The following is a 16,620-nucleotide window of genomic DNA, read 5'->3' on the forward strand; positions in this document are numbered from 1 at the left end:
GAAATGCATGAACAACCCAACTTACATTGCCGGCTAAACACCTTCCAATGATACTTCTTCCAGCACCAACACCAATGCAAAAGAAAACACCAAAAAGGAATTACAATCGAAGCCGTCGGCCTCAACACACCTTTTTGGTCCCACCGAGCCCGCCACACAAGAAGAACTAATCCCGAAAGATTAGAGAGAAGACAGTGAGGCTCAATCCATTCTGAGTTATTTTATTGTCTTTTCTTTTTTTTGTCGTTCCAGTCGAACACCCGTCTAATCTCGCGGTGTTAACCGCTCGACCACGCTGGTGTTCGACTGGTGGGGGTAGTTTTGGAAAAGTATATGTTACTTTGAGCGAGGTGATGTTTTGGGAGAATTCGCGGTGGATGATTGGTTGGCGGGAGTCGGAGACCGGTCCGGAGGCGCTAGATCGGATTGCAGACTCGACCACAGCCGTCAAGGACATGTGCCAACAATCTTTCATAGGGAACAGACGAATCCAAGACCGTGTCCCAGTACCTAGTTTGATGCATACGGGGCTCGAGCCGTCGTGATACGGTGGAAATGGTGGCCGGTGTCGCTGCGGTGAGGTATTCAGGCTATCGGCCGCGTACCTGATCTCCTAGAGATTGGGAGAGACATGACTGTCGGTTTGACATGTTACGCTTGCGGCCCCATGGATGATGAAGGAGAGCACAGTCGCGGGTACAGTCCAGAGGAAGGGTACTTGACCGACATGGCAAATGCCATAACCGGCACTTCAATGCAATACTTACTTAACCTACCATCCTCCTCGCATCCGGCATCCGCTTCTTCTCTTTCTGGCCCTCCTTCTTCCGCCGCTTGTCGATGATCTTCTCCCGCTCTTTGCTCTTCATGCCCTTGAACTTCTCTACCAACGCCTTCTCCTTGACGTCCTTCTTCTTGAGGTAGTACGGATTCTTGCCCTGCTCCATTCTCTCGCGCTCCTCCTTTCTGTGCCGTCTGATGATCTCCTGTTCTCGTTCCTTCGCTTCCTTCGCCTTGATTCTGTTCTCCATGCTGCCCATTGTCCTTCTGAGCAACTCCTTCTCTTCTTCGTTCTTCGTCTTCTTGATTGCAGCCTTCAATTCGCTGATTTCGGATTTCTGGTAGTCGCGAAGGAAACTGTATGCCTTCTCGCTATTGCCTGGATGCGAAGACTGCTGATGTAGAGCGTCGAATCTAGGATCTCTGACTATCCGCTTTGGGACGTCCACGACCACTCGTTTGCGGGAGACCTGGTATCTGGACGATTGTGCAGCAGGTGCATGCTTTGAAGTTCGTGATTTTGGCGCCTCTTCCTCTGATGGTGCTGAATCTGAGTCTTCTTCGTCCTCGTCATCCTCTTCAGATTCTTCTTGTCTTCCACGATCGGAAGCTTCAGCAGACTTTTTCGAAGCTTTTGAGGCCTTCCCGGCAGGCGCAGATTTTGATTCCTTGATTTCGCGAAGCCTCGCTCTTAACGCTTCCAGCTTGTCTTCTTGATCTGCCGTTGTATCTGAGCCACGCTTTCGCTTTCGAGATATGGTATCCTGTGCCTGTTTCAAAGCACCGAACGAGACATTGCTGATCTGCTGCTCGAAGTTTTCTCCATCGTTGTCGCTTCCCTGCTCATCGTCTTCGCTCATCGCATCTTCTTGCTCCACTTCACCGGCACCATCTGCTGATTCAACGTCCGATCGGTAATCCTCGGCATCATCGCTCGCGTCGTCGTAGGCCACGGGCCGGGGTCGTACATTTCTCTGCATTGTCATCGCATAATTATTGAAGCACTGGCTGACAAAAAGTGGTACAAGACGTTGCGAAAGCAAGCCCTAAGACCGGGGTCGAGTTGAAATCGGAGCAAGTAACGCCAAAGCGGTTAGATCTCCCGAGGGTTTTGCCAGGGTTCGAGAGCTTCGCTGGAGAGTTCGTTTTGCTTCTGACATAAAAATGCCGTCATCCGTGATCCAGCCGCCCAATTGCCGTCTGCACATATATCCAGCAATCGCCTCTATCAGACATTCGACTCTTCTTTTGCGCCAATTGACAACGAGTCACCTCTCACATCGTCAACCAACAACATGAAGATCCTAACCAAGGAAGAGGAGCAGGAGCACTACCGGTAGGCGCTCACGCGATCATTGCATTGGAAGCGAACTCTAATCATTTTCACAGGGCTACGGTCACGGGTGGTCTCATGGGTGGTGTTACTGGCACTGCCGCTGGAGCATTGGGTGTCTACGGAGCGACAGCAAGATACCCAACCTTCAGGGCATTGACCCTGCCATTCAAAGCGTTCTTGATCGCCTCGTCCGGAACATTCGCCGCCATTATCGCCGCCGATTCATACTCGCGAAGATTCGAAGCCTCAAAACATCCTGAAAAGAACTACCGAGATGAGCAAGAGACTATTCAGGAGCAGATCGCATCGCAGAGAACTACAAAGGAGAAGGCGATGCAATGGTGTGGCGACAACCGATACAGTCTCGTCTTTGGCTCGTGGGTGGCATCGATATCAGTGGCAATGGGCATCATCAACCGCAACCCGTACCAGACGACTCAGCAGAAGCTCGTACAAGCTCGTGTGTGGGCACAAGGTGCTACTCTCGCCGCCGTGATTATCAGTTTAGCATTCGAGGGGAGTGATCGTATGAGCAAGACTGGACGATGGGAGACGGTTAAGATACTGGATCCCAACGACCCTGAGCACAAGCACTACATTGAGAAGAAGATCCACCACGAAAGGTACGCAGGTGAGGACCAATGGATGGATATGGTCGAGGCAGAGGAGCAACGAATCAAGGAGAGGGAGCGTGCTGTTAAGGAACGCGAGGAGGCTGATAAGAAGGCTGGAAAGGTCTCGAAGGCCACCAAGCAGCATGCCAGCAACCTCGAGAAGGGCAAGCCTGAGGAGAGCAAGGATGAGAAGCTCAATGCTGCGTAGAGAAGAGTCGGGACTATGGCTTGCAGTGTGCCTTGCGATTCCCTTCTTCAGCGACATAGCGGCGTCTAATTTGGGCTAACTTGGGCATCAGTTTTGCCTGGGATGAATGTATGACTGCATCAGCTTAGGAGCAAGGCGTTTGGAGAGGGTGGCAAGATCATGTAGAAGTAGAATGTAAAAAAATTGACCTGGTCTCAGGAGATCTTGGTGTGATTCCTCTCGCGCCCCTTTTCCATTTGGCATATCAATTAGACATGCCCACTGTTCATGTTCACGGCCAAATCGTCTAGGGAACTCGATGTGTTTGTAAGATATCATTCCCTTATTCATACATACATACATACATACATGCTACATCGTTACATTATATTCTCAACCACGCAAACATCCCACCCATTTCAAGTCATACCATGCCTCCCCCAACCAACAACAAACAAAGCTTTCTATTCATACATGATATCATGCCATCTCAACACATTCATCCCCAAACGCTTCCTCAAATGTTGAAAAGTCCAAATCAAATCCCTTCCATCCGTCATGGCGGCGTTAGGTATCAGTACATTGTAAAAAAAGAGTATATTCGATAACATAGTTGTCGGGCAAAGCGAGCGTGGGCATATGTGTGTGTGGTGCTCATGTGATTAATGCGGCAGCGGACGGGTTCGTATGGTCGTTTCCTGGGCTCGCACAAAGGTAGGATGGTGGCGTACTGAAAAAAGGACATGTGTAAGGCCGTGAACAAACATAGTATGGGATGCGCATATGTCTCAATGCGGTTCTGATTCTGCGGTACCTTCAGCGGGTCGCTCGGGCGGAGCGGTGCGTGGTGCACTTGCAGCACCACCAGCTGTTGTTGTTGCTGCTGGGTCCTCTCGATGGCGGAGCACTGCCGTTCGTGCTGGGCTGTCTTCTGACCCGCGTCCCATTCTTGCGTAAGGTGACTCGTATCTTTGACCGGAGCGGGCGACGGGTGTCTCTTCGGCTTCGGATTTGGTTGATCGAGCGCGGCGTCGTTTGCCGGATGATGAGCTCGATTGGCTTGCGCTTTTGGGATCGCGTGCGGTTGGTGTCAACATTGCGGCGATGGGCATTCGTGTGGCGGGTGGTAGTGAGGATGGCTTTGGTTCTTCTAGTACGGGTGCGGCAAGCGTTGGAGCGGACGATGTCGTCGACGATGGGGTTTGTATTGGCGGTGGTAAGGGTCTGGCCATTGGTGCCGGCCCAGGTTCGCTTCGTCCTGCTGCTGCTGCAGCCTCTGCTTTGGCAAGCTTCTCAGCATTGGTAGGACGTCCTCGCTTCCTCTTCGGAGGAGGCTCTGTCGGTGATGGTTGAGCATATAGACTCGGGCCACTTTGTATAGGCTTTGGTCTTATCTCTCGACCGCCGCCGCCGCCACCAGGTGCTGGGTATTGTGATTCGAAGGGAAACGGTCTTTTGATGTTCTGTGATGCTGCCTGTGCAGATATAGGCGTGGGCGTAAGAGGAGCTATCGGCGCGGCCATTGGATGTATCGACAGGGATCTCCGCAAGTCTTCGAAGGCTCTTCGGCAAGAGTTTAGCGAGCGACCTAAAGCACACTCAGCAATTGAAATCGAATATTGGATCGACGTCGAAGGGGGCGGACCCAGCACGTCGGTCGGGTTGTTGGGGGCGCTCACCTTGAGGAAGGGGGATGTCTTCTAGTTGCGGCAAGATATTATATTGTCTGATTATGTTGTAGAAGACATCAGGAGGCAGGTTCGCGGACTTGATTATTTCGGCCAGTAGGTAGTTCTGCATCCATGTCAGAGGTGCAGTGACACAAGGATCGCCATCAGCCACGGTACCTTCTCATGATTAGACCATGGCTGCTCAGGAGGTGTTGCCATGCCGAGGGAGGAACGGAACAGAGGAAACACGTAGCTGATTCATAGAAGGCATACGTCGGACAGTCGTACAGTATTTCAGCAGTAAGCGGTGGGCGCGTAGGGGTCGTCAAGTCGTCCAAGTCGCAACAAAGGAAACCCAGCGTGGGACAGTACAGTGCGTCCCAAAGCTCCGGCAGAGACCGCTCAAACGAGTGTATGAAGAGGCGCGCTGAACGATTGTAAGAAAAGATGCATTACCACGCCTGCACCCGACCAGGTACGAAAATGAGCGTTCAGGTCCAAACGAGGGATTGCAACAGGAAAAAAGAGATGCTGGTGGTGGGAGATGAGACCTGAATTGAGGCTCTTGCAGTGCATATGCATTGCATTAGCCTAGGAGTGTGCATATGATGCTGGTGTCGGCTCGCTCAAACGCCCTTGGAGATGCAGCAAGGACATGGTGCGGCATCGCAGCCATGCAGTCCGCTGCGCTGGGCTGGTCACTGCCGGGCGGTGGCACCATGACACTGGGTCTTGTACATGTGTCAATGCCGTCAGGAAGGTCGACGTGCGTGGGAGAGTTTGCTCTGCCTGAAGCTGGCACGGGCAGGGCTGCGAAGCCAAAACGCACAAGCGCCGGGACCGTCCGCCCGCGTCCGGTTTTCTCGCGAGGCCAGCGCAGAAGAGGCACCACCGAGGAGTGGCAGCGTGCCGCATCGCCATCGAACAGAGCGCCGCCGGGGCACGACTTATTCTCCGCGAGATCGCAATGATATCCATTCGCTCTTGCGCAATCTCGCGCGCAACCCCTGCTGCCATCTGCTGCTGCCGCGGGAGCTTGTTGCCGCTCGGGCTCGTTCATGACAACGACTTTGCATCGCCGGCGTGTCGCCCGTCAGGAGCAGCAACAACCGGCAATGCCACCACGTCCGCTCTCATCAAATGAAAACGCCCGGCGCGCTGCGAGGCAGTTGTTAGTATGATGAGTCCCCTTTCCTCTCACGGGTGGGCATTGGCGTCCGCGACGAAAAGGACCGATGACGTGGCGGGGAAAGGGAAGCAGGGCAACCCATCTGTACCATCTTTCTGGACATTGTTCCCACGACCAGCAGCAACGATCGAAGTGTTTGGGCCTGCGTATCTGGATGGCCACGCGCAGCCTGCCGGCTCCTGGTGTTCGTCTCAGCCACGGTCGAAGCTCATCGTCTTCCCATGCCGCTTGCCGCCTTCAGGGATCCGGCCATTGCCAACCAGTGTAAGCGCCCAATGGCTCTGACTGCGAGATGTGCAGGTCGCCTGGCCTTCTCACCGAGACGAAGAATGCTGTGAAAGTCTGCGGTCGGCAGCGATTCTGTCTCATCGACGCGCTCCTCCACCGAATCCGACAGGCCGAGGGTACCCGGTGTGCAGGCTGCGAGACGTGCCCGACTGAGTATCCGCAGTCTCGTGACATGCGATCGGGAGCTGCGTTGAAGAAGACGAAGGCTGTATATCAAGAGGTAGGCTGCTGTGCCGCGCGGACGGAGAATGTAAGTGCAATATGGATGCCATCAGAGTTGGGATCCCGCTTTGGGGCGGCCGCACCCGAGACCGCTTTCAAGACCAAAGCGACGCTGGACTTTCCTTCACTCTCCTCTACCATCTTGCCTTCGCGAGCAGTCTCGCCGGCGTCGCCTCATTCCACTGTTCTCTTGCGTCTGGCGCTCCATCCCTATCTCCTCGGCGAAAGGCTCGACTACATTGGTGACGGATTTGAGCGGTTTTGGCGAGGGTATGGACCCGGTCACATGCGTCCTGTAATAGTGTAGCACGTACTCATACCAGAGAAGCAGTCTTCCAAACCCGCTGGGCTGTTGCGCCTTGCCATTCACTTGCCCGCCGCCTCGAGAAGCTCTTGCTCTTGTCACTGCTTGTCGAAACGCAACCCAAAGTCCTGCCGCCTGCACATGGTACTTCCGTCACCGCCGCGAAGCCATTCTCGATCGACGACGGCACTCGTGACCACTGCCTGACGGGGAGGAGAGATTTCGGGGTCGTGGGAGGTGGCATGTGCGTGAGAAGGGGCGCTGTCTTCCAAGTTCGCTCGTGACGCTGCCGCTGCCACTGCCACTGTCAACAACCTCCGCGTTGCAGCTCCGTGCCGGCTCCACCACCCACCCACCACAACCACGCCACGCCACGACACCAGAATGGCGAACGGCGGCACGAAACATGAGCGACTGGAGTCAGAGGTGCGGGACATGAAGCTCAAAGAGGAAGACTCGGACGTGGATATGGACACTGTCGCCCCAGCCGACTCGGAGGACGAGGCCTCAGCTTCTGCCAGTGGTGCGGCCACACCATCTGGCATCAAGCGACAATCACGGTCACCCACCAAGCGGCAGCGCTTCATGGACTCGCCGGCTACCAAGTCCGAGGAAGAGGAGACCATCGGCGGCGAAGTCACCCTCAAGCTGGAGCCAGGTAAGCCGCCCAAGCTGGCACGCTCAACTTCGCACAAGGTCGAAAAGCGCCCAGCACCACTATTCTTCGACTATGAAGACAAGACGCCGGAAGCCAGGAAGACCTTCGACATCCTCGAGCAGTGCACTTATGCCAACAAATACCTGGGCACCACCGAACATGCGCTCGAGTGCGACTGCGCTGAAGAGTGGGGTAAGTCCTTTTCTCGTATCCTGGTTGTTTCTGTGATTTTTAGCATTGTGCAGCTATCTAACCCCAAATACAGATACATCGACTCGTTCCAATCATGCCTGCGGCGAAGACTCTGACTGCATCAACCGCGCGACCAAAATGGAATGCGTCGGGGATTGCGGGTGCGGCACCAACTGCCAGAACCAGCGCTTCCAGCAGAAGCAGTACGCCAACGTCACGGTCATCAAAACCGAGAAGAAAGGCTACGGACTTCGAGCGAACACCGATCTTCGAGCGAACGACTTCATCTTCGAGTACATCGGCGAGGTCATTGGCGAAAATGTCTTCCGCCGCCGCATGCAACAATACGACGAAGAAGGTATCAAGCATTTCTACTTCATGTCCCTGACCAAGGGAGAATTCGTGGATGCAACGAAGAAAGGAAACCTGGGCCGATTCTGCAATCACTCTTGCAATCCAAACTGCTATGTTGACAAATGGGTTGTTGGTGACAAGCTGCGCATGGGCATCTTTGCTGAGCGCAAAATCCGTGCCGGGGAGGAACTCGTCTTTAACTACAACGTTGACCGATATGGAGCGGAGCCACAACCATGCTACTGCGGAGAACCCAATTGCACTGGATTCATTGGCGGCAAGACTCAGACGGAGCGCGGCACCAAACTGTCAAACACCATCATCGAGGCTCTTGGTATCGACGATGCGGACGCATGGGATACGGCTGTGGCGAAGCGGCCTCGCAAGAAGAAGGCCGGTGAAGACGACGAGGAGTATGTCAACAACGTCGAGCCTAGAGGTCTCGACGAAGAAGGCGTCAACAAAGTCATGTCTTCGCTCATGCAGTGCAAGGAGAAGTGGATTGCTGTCAAGCTGCTCACCCGCATTCAGCGTGCCGACGACGAGAAGGTGCGAAATCGTGTCGTGCGCTTCCACGGCTATCGAATACTCAAGACTACTCTGTCCAACTTCAGCGACGATGTCAACGTCTGCATGCAGATTCTGGACATTCTCGACAAGATGCCGCGACTTACTCGGAACAAGATCCAGGACTCGAAGATCGAGGACGCGGTGAAAGAGCTCATAGACCACGAAGACGAACGGGTGGCCTCTCATGCGAAAACGTTGCTGGATGCCTGGGCGAAGTTGGAAGTTGCGTACCGGATACCACGGATGAAGCGCGATCCAAACGCAGCGGCACCTGACCGAAAGGCTGAGCGCCTTGATCGTCGCGACGATGATAGACGACGCAGCAAATCAAGGTCAAAGTCCAAGTCTCCGGAGAGAATACAAGCCCCCAGTGGACCTCGAAGCAATGCTCCTCAACGGGCGCCCGGCTATCGACCTCCTCCTCGAGGCCGTCCACCACCTCCCAGTGGCCCCCTGCCCGCTGGCTGGTTTCAGGCCAACGCCGCGAATGGCAATACATACTACTACAACTCGAGTGGTGTCACCACGTGGCAGAGACCTACAATTCCCGCTGCCACAGCACCACCACCTCCACCACCGAAAGCTGTCTCTGACCAGCAAATGCTACAGGACCTCATCAAGAACATTGTCGCGACAAAGAAAGAGACAGTGAAGCAGCCCTCGGCGGCTGCGACACCAGTCGAAACTCCGAAGAAAGAACGCAAAGAGGACAAATGGCGGTCATTACCAGTGGAAAAGCAGAAGCGGTTATACGAGAGTGCTCTCCAACCGCATGTCATGCATGTGGTCGGCAAGTACAAACATAAGCTAGCCAAGGATGATCTCAAGCGTTGGGCCAAGGAGTTTGCCAAGCAGATGGTCGAATCCGACTTCAAGAAGGGCCGTGTTGAGGACGCGAATAAGATCAGCGACAAGAAGGCCAAGGATGTCAAGAAGCACGCTCAGACATTCTTCGAGAAGGCAGTCAAGAAGAAGGAGGCGGCTGATCAGAAGAAGTCTGACAAGAAAGCGAAGAAGGACGACGGCAGCCACACGCCAGAGGGGTCACCAGCGGCACCTGGCAGTCCCGTTCTTGTTGAGGACGACGACATGATCGAAGACGCAACTCCATTGGAGGCAAGCCAGAGTCCTGCTACACTCAAGCGACGATATGAAGAGTTGGCACAATCAGCAGATGATGATTCCATTCTCAAGAAGCAACGAACTGGCCCTATCGACGCGCCTCCTCCTCCGCCACCTCCGCCACCAGGGGACGAAGAGATGGATGATACCACACCAACAGGGAATGATGGATTGACTGCCGACTCTGACATGGGATTTTCTATCAAGGGCGCTGCCTCTTCGCAAAGCCGTCCCGTCTCGAGGAACGGAGAACATGCACTGGCCACGCCTCCAACCACTGGCTCACCGGACCGCGACGACACCGAGAAGACGCAGCAGCGCGCCAACTTCGCGGGTATGAATCCGGATAGAATGCGGCAGCTCGGCATCATAGATGGCGCGAATCGGTGATACCCTTCTTTGTTGTATTGATGGTCGGGATGGTGTTGCTTGGCTTCTTTTCTCAAACACCAGCCTTTCGAACAGTCGCTGCGATGGGCAGAATTTTGCAGTCCCCACGAGGTGCAGTCCCCACGAGGAGTAATGCTGTATACTAGGTAGTCGTAGTCGTCATCACACAGAGTTGGCAGAGCAGCCTGCTCCAGAGCCAAATGGAAAAATGGTATCTTGGCATCCTCTCGTTCGCTCGCAGTAGCTCTCTCAATCATCAAACAAATCCCCTCCCGCCGCATCCCTCCCCCCAGCCGCAGCATTCCAACAACTCCACCCCTTCACCTTCCACCCCTCCCTCGCTTTACTCACCCAACCCCCCGTCGCCGCGACCACCGCCGCGCGATCCTCGGCCTGCACCCGAATCCAGACATCTTGGCCCTCGAGTTTGAGAATGTCGAAGGTTATGGCTGAGCCGTGCAGGCCGAGGAAGGTGGAGAGCGCGCCGGTGAGGTGCATGTGGGCTGTCATGGTGTCGAGGTCTTGAGTGGGGTTGGGGGTTGGGGAGAGGTGTTGCAGGCGGATGTAGGACCAGGTTGGGTGGCGGATCGAGAATTGGGTTGTTGCGGGTTTGGTGGAGGGCTTTTTGCGTTTTTTGGTGGTGGGTGATGCGGATGTGGTTGCAAGTGTGTCTTGTTCGGGGGCGTCGGGGAGTTCTTCTGGATCTGTGGCCATATTTATTTTGCTTGGATGTTGATGTCTACGTTTTGACGTGAGAAAGAGAGGAAAGTGAAGTTCAAGTAGAAAGTGCCAAGATCGAGCTAGCTTGATCGGGTAATGCTGATGAGGTCCAGCAGTAGGCCTTTTTGCTAGAGCTAGAGCTAGAGTACAGTCTTTCGCATGGTCTATAGTGTTCAACCACCAACGCCGTGCTCGCTAAAACCAGTTGGAAGTAATCAATCATCCTTGCAATCACTCAGTCCTCATGCGGGCTCCACCCCCTGTCTTCGCAGTCTCAGCCTTTCTCTTTCTCAACAGCGAGTCTGGAGTGGCGCTCCTCTCCTTCTGACCTCCTCCAAAGCTCGCCAGTGCCGCCGCCAGCGAACCCCCGGCCCCTCCTGCTCCTGGACCGGGCTTGGTCATTTCGGCCAAGCAGGTCGCGTGCACGATTTTGTCATTGTGAACAGTCGCGTTGGCAAAGATCCAGTCTTGAAGGTCCTCCGAGTAGCTGCTCTTCATCTCTTCGAAGCAGATGTTGCATGTATTCTTCGTCATGCCCGCCGGTGCACGCACAAATTGATCTTGTGGGCCTTTCTTCGCCTTGGCCGTCGCCTCAGTGTCTGCGGCGGTTGCAGTGGTCGTGGATGGGTCGTATTCCTTGTGTCTAATCCAGTCCATTTCGTCGACGTACCAGTTGCGGTGATGGCCACGGTTCGTGTTCGGATCGGCGATGCGTTGATTCATGCGGAAATGCCAGTCGAGGTGACGGCTCTTCTTCTCGCGGCCTTCGTCAGTGGTAAGAAACCGCCGTCCACAGGTGCTGCACTGATTTGACTGCGCATCGTAGAGAGCATGCACCAGCTCGGGGCGGAAGGTCTTCAGAGAGGAGGCTGACAGTGGTACTGCCGCCGATCCTGGCTGCTGCAGCGGCATCTGAGCAGGCGTGCTGTTTTGCGGCGTTGGGATGATGCCTTGTAGTGATTTGAGTAGCGCTGCTGTGGGATCCACTGGTGGTGCTAGCGATGTAGGTGGAGCAGGGGGAGGCGCTGCATTGGGACCCAGGAGACCAGCCTTCGCAAGTGTAGCGAAAAGGTTGGCTGGGTCGTTCGCATTTGGTGTAGTCGTATTGTTCTGAACAGTGTTAAGCTGGGAGTGAGTCGCTTCTCGCAATCCTGGCACTGCAGCTCGCATCTGCGGCGTACTGGGCTTGGGTACGTTCGCTAGCAAGGCCTGTAGTCCATTGAGGGCATTCGGAGGTAGGCCAGGCGGCATGTTCGGTGGCATGCCCGGTGGAAATGGTAGGGGTGCCGGTGCTGTTTGCGCAGGTGGTTGTGGGGGTTGATAAGGTTGAGAGTACGGTGGCATGGGTGGCTGCTGCCATTGAGGTGTAGGTACTGGAAGAGGAGGCTGTGGAGTGGATTGCATGGCAGACGGAGGTGGTACTGATGCGGACAGTGCTGCGACTTGTTGCTTTGTTTGCTGCAGCTCGGTCGGGCTCATGGTCCTCGAGTCTAGCAGAGCGCGCAGTTGACGTAGAGCACCAAGCTGACTGCTGAGGCCCGCATTGTGTGGATTTGATGCAAGTGTCTGCTGGAGTCTCGAGACGAGAGAGTCGATCTCGCGTTTGAGACCGTCAACTTCGTTTGGTGGCTGATGTGGGGGTGTTGCGTATGGGTACTGCAGCTGCTGAGGGGTGGGCTACAGAACAATTAGTTGGCGTTGAATGACATGTTCAATGTACATACCTGCTGACTGCCATATCCTGGGTGTGCCTGTGCAATGTGTTGATTTGGAGGCGTGCCGAACTGGCCGTTGTGCTGAGGTGGCGTGGCTGTTCCTCTGAAAGGTACATGTGGTTGCCTCTGGTGTTGGATTGCCGCCGTCTTCGCTTTTATCAACGCATTCTCGATAGGTCTCACAGTATCGGCAGGGAAGACAGATCGAGGATCGATCGAGCCAGGAACAGGCTCTTTCCAGGTCTTCAGCATGCCCTCCATGTTGCGTCTCGTAGTGCCGTCGACCAGGGTGTAAGCTTCCATGAATGTACTGTAAAGGTTGCGGCCAAGGTAGACAGTGTATGGCGTTCCAACGTTCTTGACGATGCTGTCGAGGAGGAAGAGGGCTGGTAACTTGCGTGCTGGAGATGCCTATTGTTCTGTCAGTCAATTGACCTAAAAATAGTACATACTGAGTCACGTGATAGCCAAAGCTTACTGTCTTGATGTGCTTCTCGAGAGCTCGAGAGATAGCTTGCGCATGTTCGGTGTTCTCCTTGGCGATGATGGTGAGGTTGCTGATCTCATATCTGTTGTTGGTCTGCAGATCTTTCAATGACTCCTCGAAGTCGGCGGCCACTTCAGCAGAAGATGACACGCCAGAGATTGAACCTCTTGGCGATCTGGAAGACATTGTGACTTCACACGAAGAAGAAGGAACACTTCACAATGCAGACTAAGCTATCTAATGAGCTGCGGGTGACGTGAAGACGTCGACAAGCAGAGATGCAGCAAAGACGCCGTACAATATGGTGCACGTGCTGTTGGGAACCCTGAAGTGGGTGACACGCCAGCTGAGAGCGGCGTAAATGAGGTTCAGCCCTTCTGGAGGACAAGAAGTGGGCAACAAGTAGTGACTGGCTGCTAGCTACTGTTCAGTCCTTTGGTTGCGACACCGCCCCTGTTCTGATGATTTCCAGTCTCCGAAGCTCTTACTGCCCGCTGGGTTTCAGCTCACTCCACGCACCGCCGTGAACCTGAACATCCGAGGGTGAAGCTGAATGTGGTCTTGTACTTCTTGCTTGTCGAGGATACGTGGAGGTGGATTCTTTGTTTGGACTCGCGTGGTCAGCACCAAACAGGGCGGTCGGAGTCGAAGTGTCAGTTTGAAATATATGCTGTCGCTCGGTCCAGTCACAGCCTGTGCGCCGTGCGAGATGCCGAACGCCGGTGGTGATATTGGATGCTAGCGCTGAGAAGTGTTGTTGGAATGAAGCCGCCGGAAGCTTTGTGCAGAAAGAGATGTGGTCAGCAAAAGAGGCCCGTGCATGATGACAAAGGACGGCTCTAGCCGGCACTCGCAGCATGTATGTGACGTAACATATCAATACTTCATTGTCCAATGTTGGCGCCTGGCCTTGAACATTGACAACAACTCTTCTTCTTCTTCTCCCCTGAAGCACTACGAACTGAGCAATCGAACGCGCAACCAACATGAAGTTCATCATCAACACGCTACTGGTGCTCTGCCTGGCTCTTCTGGCCCTTGCCGCAAAGGAGCCGGAGAGACAAGTGATCATTAGCTACCCGAAGAATACCCCGTCTAGTGTCTTGGACGAAGCGAAGAAGGTCATCTTGGATGCGGTGAGTTTGTGAACTACTTCTCCTCCATAGGCAATGTGCTGACGTGCTCTCAAGGGCGGGTTCATCTCGTGAGTTTCAACATCCTCCCATGCCCTGCGTGTATCGTACTGACATTGCGACTCGCCAGCCACGAATACCACATAATCCAAGCATTCGCTGCCAAATGTCCTGCCAAGGTGATTGAGAGCGTGAAAGCATTGGGCGAGAAGCACAATGTCATCATTGAGGAAGACCAGAAGATGAGCATCAATTCGTAAAGATACTTTTTCAGCTGCGGCTGGTGTTTGCTGCGCATTGCTGCAATACACGGTCCTCATGTCATGATAGGCAATGACTTTGCGCCCTGCTGAGAGGGATTCTTTGCGGGAATTTTTGGAATCTTCAGCCGATAAGGCAGCAAATCACGGAGACAATCAACACTTTCTCAAAAGAACCGGTGAGGCCAGCCTTCTTGCAGATGAATCTTCAAGGTCTCAAGGTGATGACGTCCTTTCATTCCCCCAAGCTCACGCGACTTGCTACTGGACCATGGACTAAGCCTTCGCCTGGAACCGTTTCTTGGGCGAGGGATCTGGCTACAGAGAATGCTCACTGTAAATCCCCCGACGCTTCCATGCCATCGGGACACAGCGGTCTCGACAGGAATGTGAATACGCGAGCCAAGAAGGCTAGCCGTACGCCACGGATCGACGAGCTTCATACAGCCCCGCTTTTCACCTAGACCACCATCATGCAAGGAGAAAACATAAAAGGATTGAAATACTGCGAGACGACGCAGCCGATGAGAACTGAGTCTGAGTGGCTTGAGTTCTTCGCTTGTGATGGACGCATTCGCGATCGCCGTAGGAGCCGGCAGCGGTGCGGTGAGGGGCTGCGCAAAAGGCTGCGCTTACTACGCACTCGTGCATCTTTTGCTCACTCTGCTTGATGCCTCTAACTCAGCTCTGGCTTCTGCGCTTCGCCCCGCGACAAGCAGAGTGCTGGATTAGACCGCCACAATCCGTCAAGGCTGTTCTAGCGGGTCTCGGGTAACGACGTGTCGATGGCTGCATGATCGGGAAGCCGACAAGCCGTTTGACAGCCGACCAATAGCAGTATCGAGGGAAGAAAGCCACTCGTCTCAAAACGATCACGTATCAGAGTACCGGACGACTCCATGAACCAGGGCAACGGAGACCGGTCTAGCCCATGCGCCCATCCGACTCGCATGCACTTCGACTGTCACTGCTTTTGACTGGCTGTCGCCTCAATCTGATACCCGGAAATGTGGTAGTGATCTCTTTCGGAGCTATTTCAGAGCGTCTTGAGCCAGCCGTGGGCGGGGATGCTTTGCTGAGGCTTGCTGAGAAGACCGCCTTCAGCATGGCCTTGTGTACCCTCTGTATCCAGCCCACCGGTCTGTCCGGCCGCTTAGACCTCTCCGTTGTGTGGCTGCGCCTGCGGCCTTGCAGAGTGGTGTAACTTCGTGGTAGATGCTTCTGCCCTTGTACCTGGAGAATGCTAGCTGCAAATGCACCGGGGGGAGCTAATGGGGTATTAACAAAAGCATCGATACGCGCAGTTCTATCAATCGTTATAGATCAGAGTTGCACCCGGAATTTTCTCGAACAACACAACGTGAGGAGGGACGTCAGGAAGTTTTGAGCCGCACTTCAACCCTCTTGCAACAGCCATCCTTGCCTTTTGTGAAAGCCAATTCTGAGAATTCTGCTCCATGACCGCCGTTCTCTCAGGAGGTGTGCAGCTGTTTCTGCCGCTGCATAACAACGACCAGATGCCAGAAGGCGTGAACGACGTATGGCGCCGACAGCAGTACCATCAGATGTCCCTGCCAGCCATTAACAACTACTGGCCTGACGGCCACGCCACGGCGATGGGCGGCATGTCCGACATGGACCTCAGCAGATTCCATGCAGAGTCTGGCGATTATGAGAACACCTTTCATCACGATGCTGCGTCACTGATCTCTCAGCCGATGGGCTACGTGCCTGACGCCAATTGGGGATCGGACATGGACATCGGCACGCCCTCCACCACTGCCGGGTTCCCGAACGATGCCATGGACGGCTATCATCATATGCCGCATACCAGCAATCCCAACCATCACCTGAACCTCGCCCAACGACATGAACACAACTCCTCCGTGCAGAGCCCCCAGAGCTCGCATGACTCTGGCATCAGCCCGCATCTATCGTATGCCCAACCCCCAGACGCCGTGATCAAAGAAGAGAGACCGTGCCTTACCCGGTCCATCACCGCCCCCGCAGCACCAGAAGTCCGTCAACGAAGGGGCACCGTCATAGCCTGCTCAGGTACTTCCTCCGTCAAAAGATCCGGCAGCGAGAACGAAGACGACGAGTACATGCCCAGCGAGGAAGCCAAACCCCGCGGCCGAAAGCGCCAACGCATCCCCCACACGGCCGTCGAGCGACGATATCGCGAGAACTTGAACGCCCATTTGGACAAGCTGCGTCAGACCGTGCCCTCGCTGGCATCGAAGCGACCAGCGGGGAACTCGAAAATGGGAGACGGCATGGGAGAAGGCGTGAAGCCGAGCAAGTGCGAGATCTTGAACGGTGCCATCGAGCATATCGGCGCGTTGGGCAAGGAGAACGCGGCGCTGAAGACGGAGGTCAAGGCTTTGAGGTCGAGGTTGGAGGATCTGGAGAGGTGGTGCAGCGGGCCG

The 16,620-nt window shown here is 54.7% G+C and overlaps 8 protein-coding genes across 8 annotated transcripts; 4 read left to right on the plus strand and 4 right to left on the minus strand.

The window, feature by feature from the left end:
- Positions 1-767: 767 nt before the first annotated feature.
- M409DRAFT_65595 (uncharacterized protein) lies at positions 768-1,640 on the minus strand (the record flags this gene model as incomplete). Its single annotated transcript, XM_033816584.1, has 1 exon — positions 768-1,640. The coding sequence occupies one exon, from the start codon at positions 1,638-1,640 to the stop codon at positions 768-770; it is 873 nt and encodes a 290-aa protein (XP_033668939.1).
- A 435-nt stretch (positions 1,641-2,075) lies between these two features.
- M409DRAFT_65596 (uncharacterized protein) lies at positions 2,076-2,938 on the plus strand (the record flags this gene model as incomplete). Its single annotated transcript, XM_033816585.1, has 2 exons — positions 2,076-2,116; positions 2,170-2,938. The coding sequence occupies 2 exons, from the start codon at positions 2,076-2,078 to the stop codon at positions 2,936-2,938; spliced, it is 810 nt and encodes a 269-aa protein (XP_033668940.1).
- A 767-nt stretch (positions 2,939-3,705) lies between these two features.
- On the minus strand, positions 3,706-4,806 carry M409DRAFT_53377 (uncharacterized protein; the record flags this gene model as incomplete). Its single annotated transcript, XM_033812351.1, has 3 exons — positions 3,706-4,505; positions 4,597-4,711; positions 4,765-4,806. 3 exons carry the CDS (start codon positions 4,804-4,806, stop codon positions 3,706-3,708), a joined length of 957 nt encoding a protein of 318 aa, XP_033668941.1.
- A 2,168-nt stretch (positions 4,807-6,974) lies between these two features.
- Positions 6,975-9,876, plus strand: M409DRAFT_21499 (uncharacterized protein; the record flags this gene model as incomplete). Its single annotated transcript, XM_033805886.1, has 2 exons — positions 6,975-7,440; positions 7,514-9,876. 2 exons carry the CDS (start codon positions 6,975-6,977, stop codon positions 9,874-9,876), a joined length of 2,829 nt encoding a protein of 942 aa, XP_033668942.1.
- A 249-nt stretch (positions 9,877-10,125) lies between these two features.
- Positions 10,126-10,590, minus strand: M409DRAFT_21500 (uncharacterized protein; the record flags this gene model as incomplete). The annotated part of the gene is made up of 1 exon (XM_033805887.1): positions 10,126-10,590. The coding sequence occupies one exon, from the start codon at positions 10,588-10,590 to the stop codon at positions 10,126-10,128; it is 465 nt and encodes a 154-aa protein (XP_033668943.1).
- Positions 10,591-10,827: 237 nt separating this feature from the next.
- Positions 10,828-12,984, minus strand: M409DRAFT_65598 (uncharacterized protein; the record flags this gene model as incomplete). The annotated part of the gene is made up of 3 exons (XM_033816586.1): positions 10,828-12,225; positions 12,321-12,722; positions 12,790-12,984. 3 exons carry the CDS (start codon positions 12,982-12,984, stop codon positions 10,828-10,830), a joined length of 1,995 nt encoding a protein of 664 aa, XP_033668944.1.
- Positions 12,985-13,784: 800 nt separating this feature from the next.
- On the plus strand, positions 13,785-14,191 carry M409DRAFT_21502 (uncharacterized protein; the record flags this gene model as incomplete). The annotated part of the gene is made up of 3 exons (XM_033805888.1): positions 13,785-13,934; positions 13,989-14,002; positions 14,062-14,191. 3 exons carry the CDS (start codon positions 13,785-13,787, stop codon positions 14,189-14,191), a joined length of 294 nt encoding a protein of 97 aa, XP_033668945.1.
- A 1,457-nt stretch (positions 14,192-15,648) lies between these two features.
- M409DRAFT_53380 (uncharacterized protein) lies at positions 15,649-16,579 on the plus strand (the record flags this gene model as incomplete). Its single annotated transcript, XM_033812352.1, has 2 exons — positions 15,649-16,493; positions 16,573-16,579. 2 exons carry the CDS (start codon positions 15,649-15,651, stop codon positions 16,577-16,579), a joined length of 852 nt encoding a protein of 283 aa, XP_033668946.1.
- Positions 16,580-16,620: the final 41 nt, after the last annotated feature.

The sequence above is a fragment of the Zasmidium cellare genome (genome assembly GCF_010093935.1).
Source record: "Zasmidium cellare ATCC 36951 unplaced genomic scaffold M409scaffold_13, whole genome shotgun sequence".
Taxonomy (NCBI): domain Eukaryota; kingdom Fungi; phylum Ascomycota; class Dothideomycetes; order Mycosphaerellales; family Mycosphaerellaceae; genus Zasmidium; species Zasmidium cellare.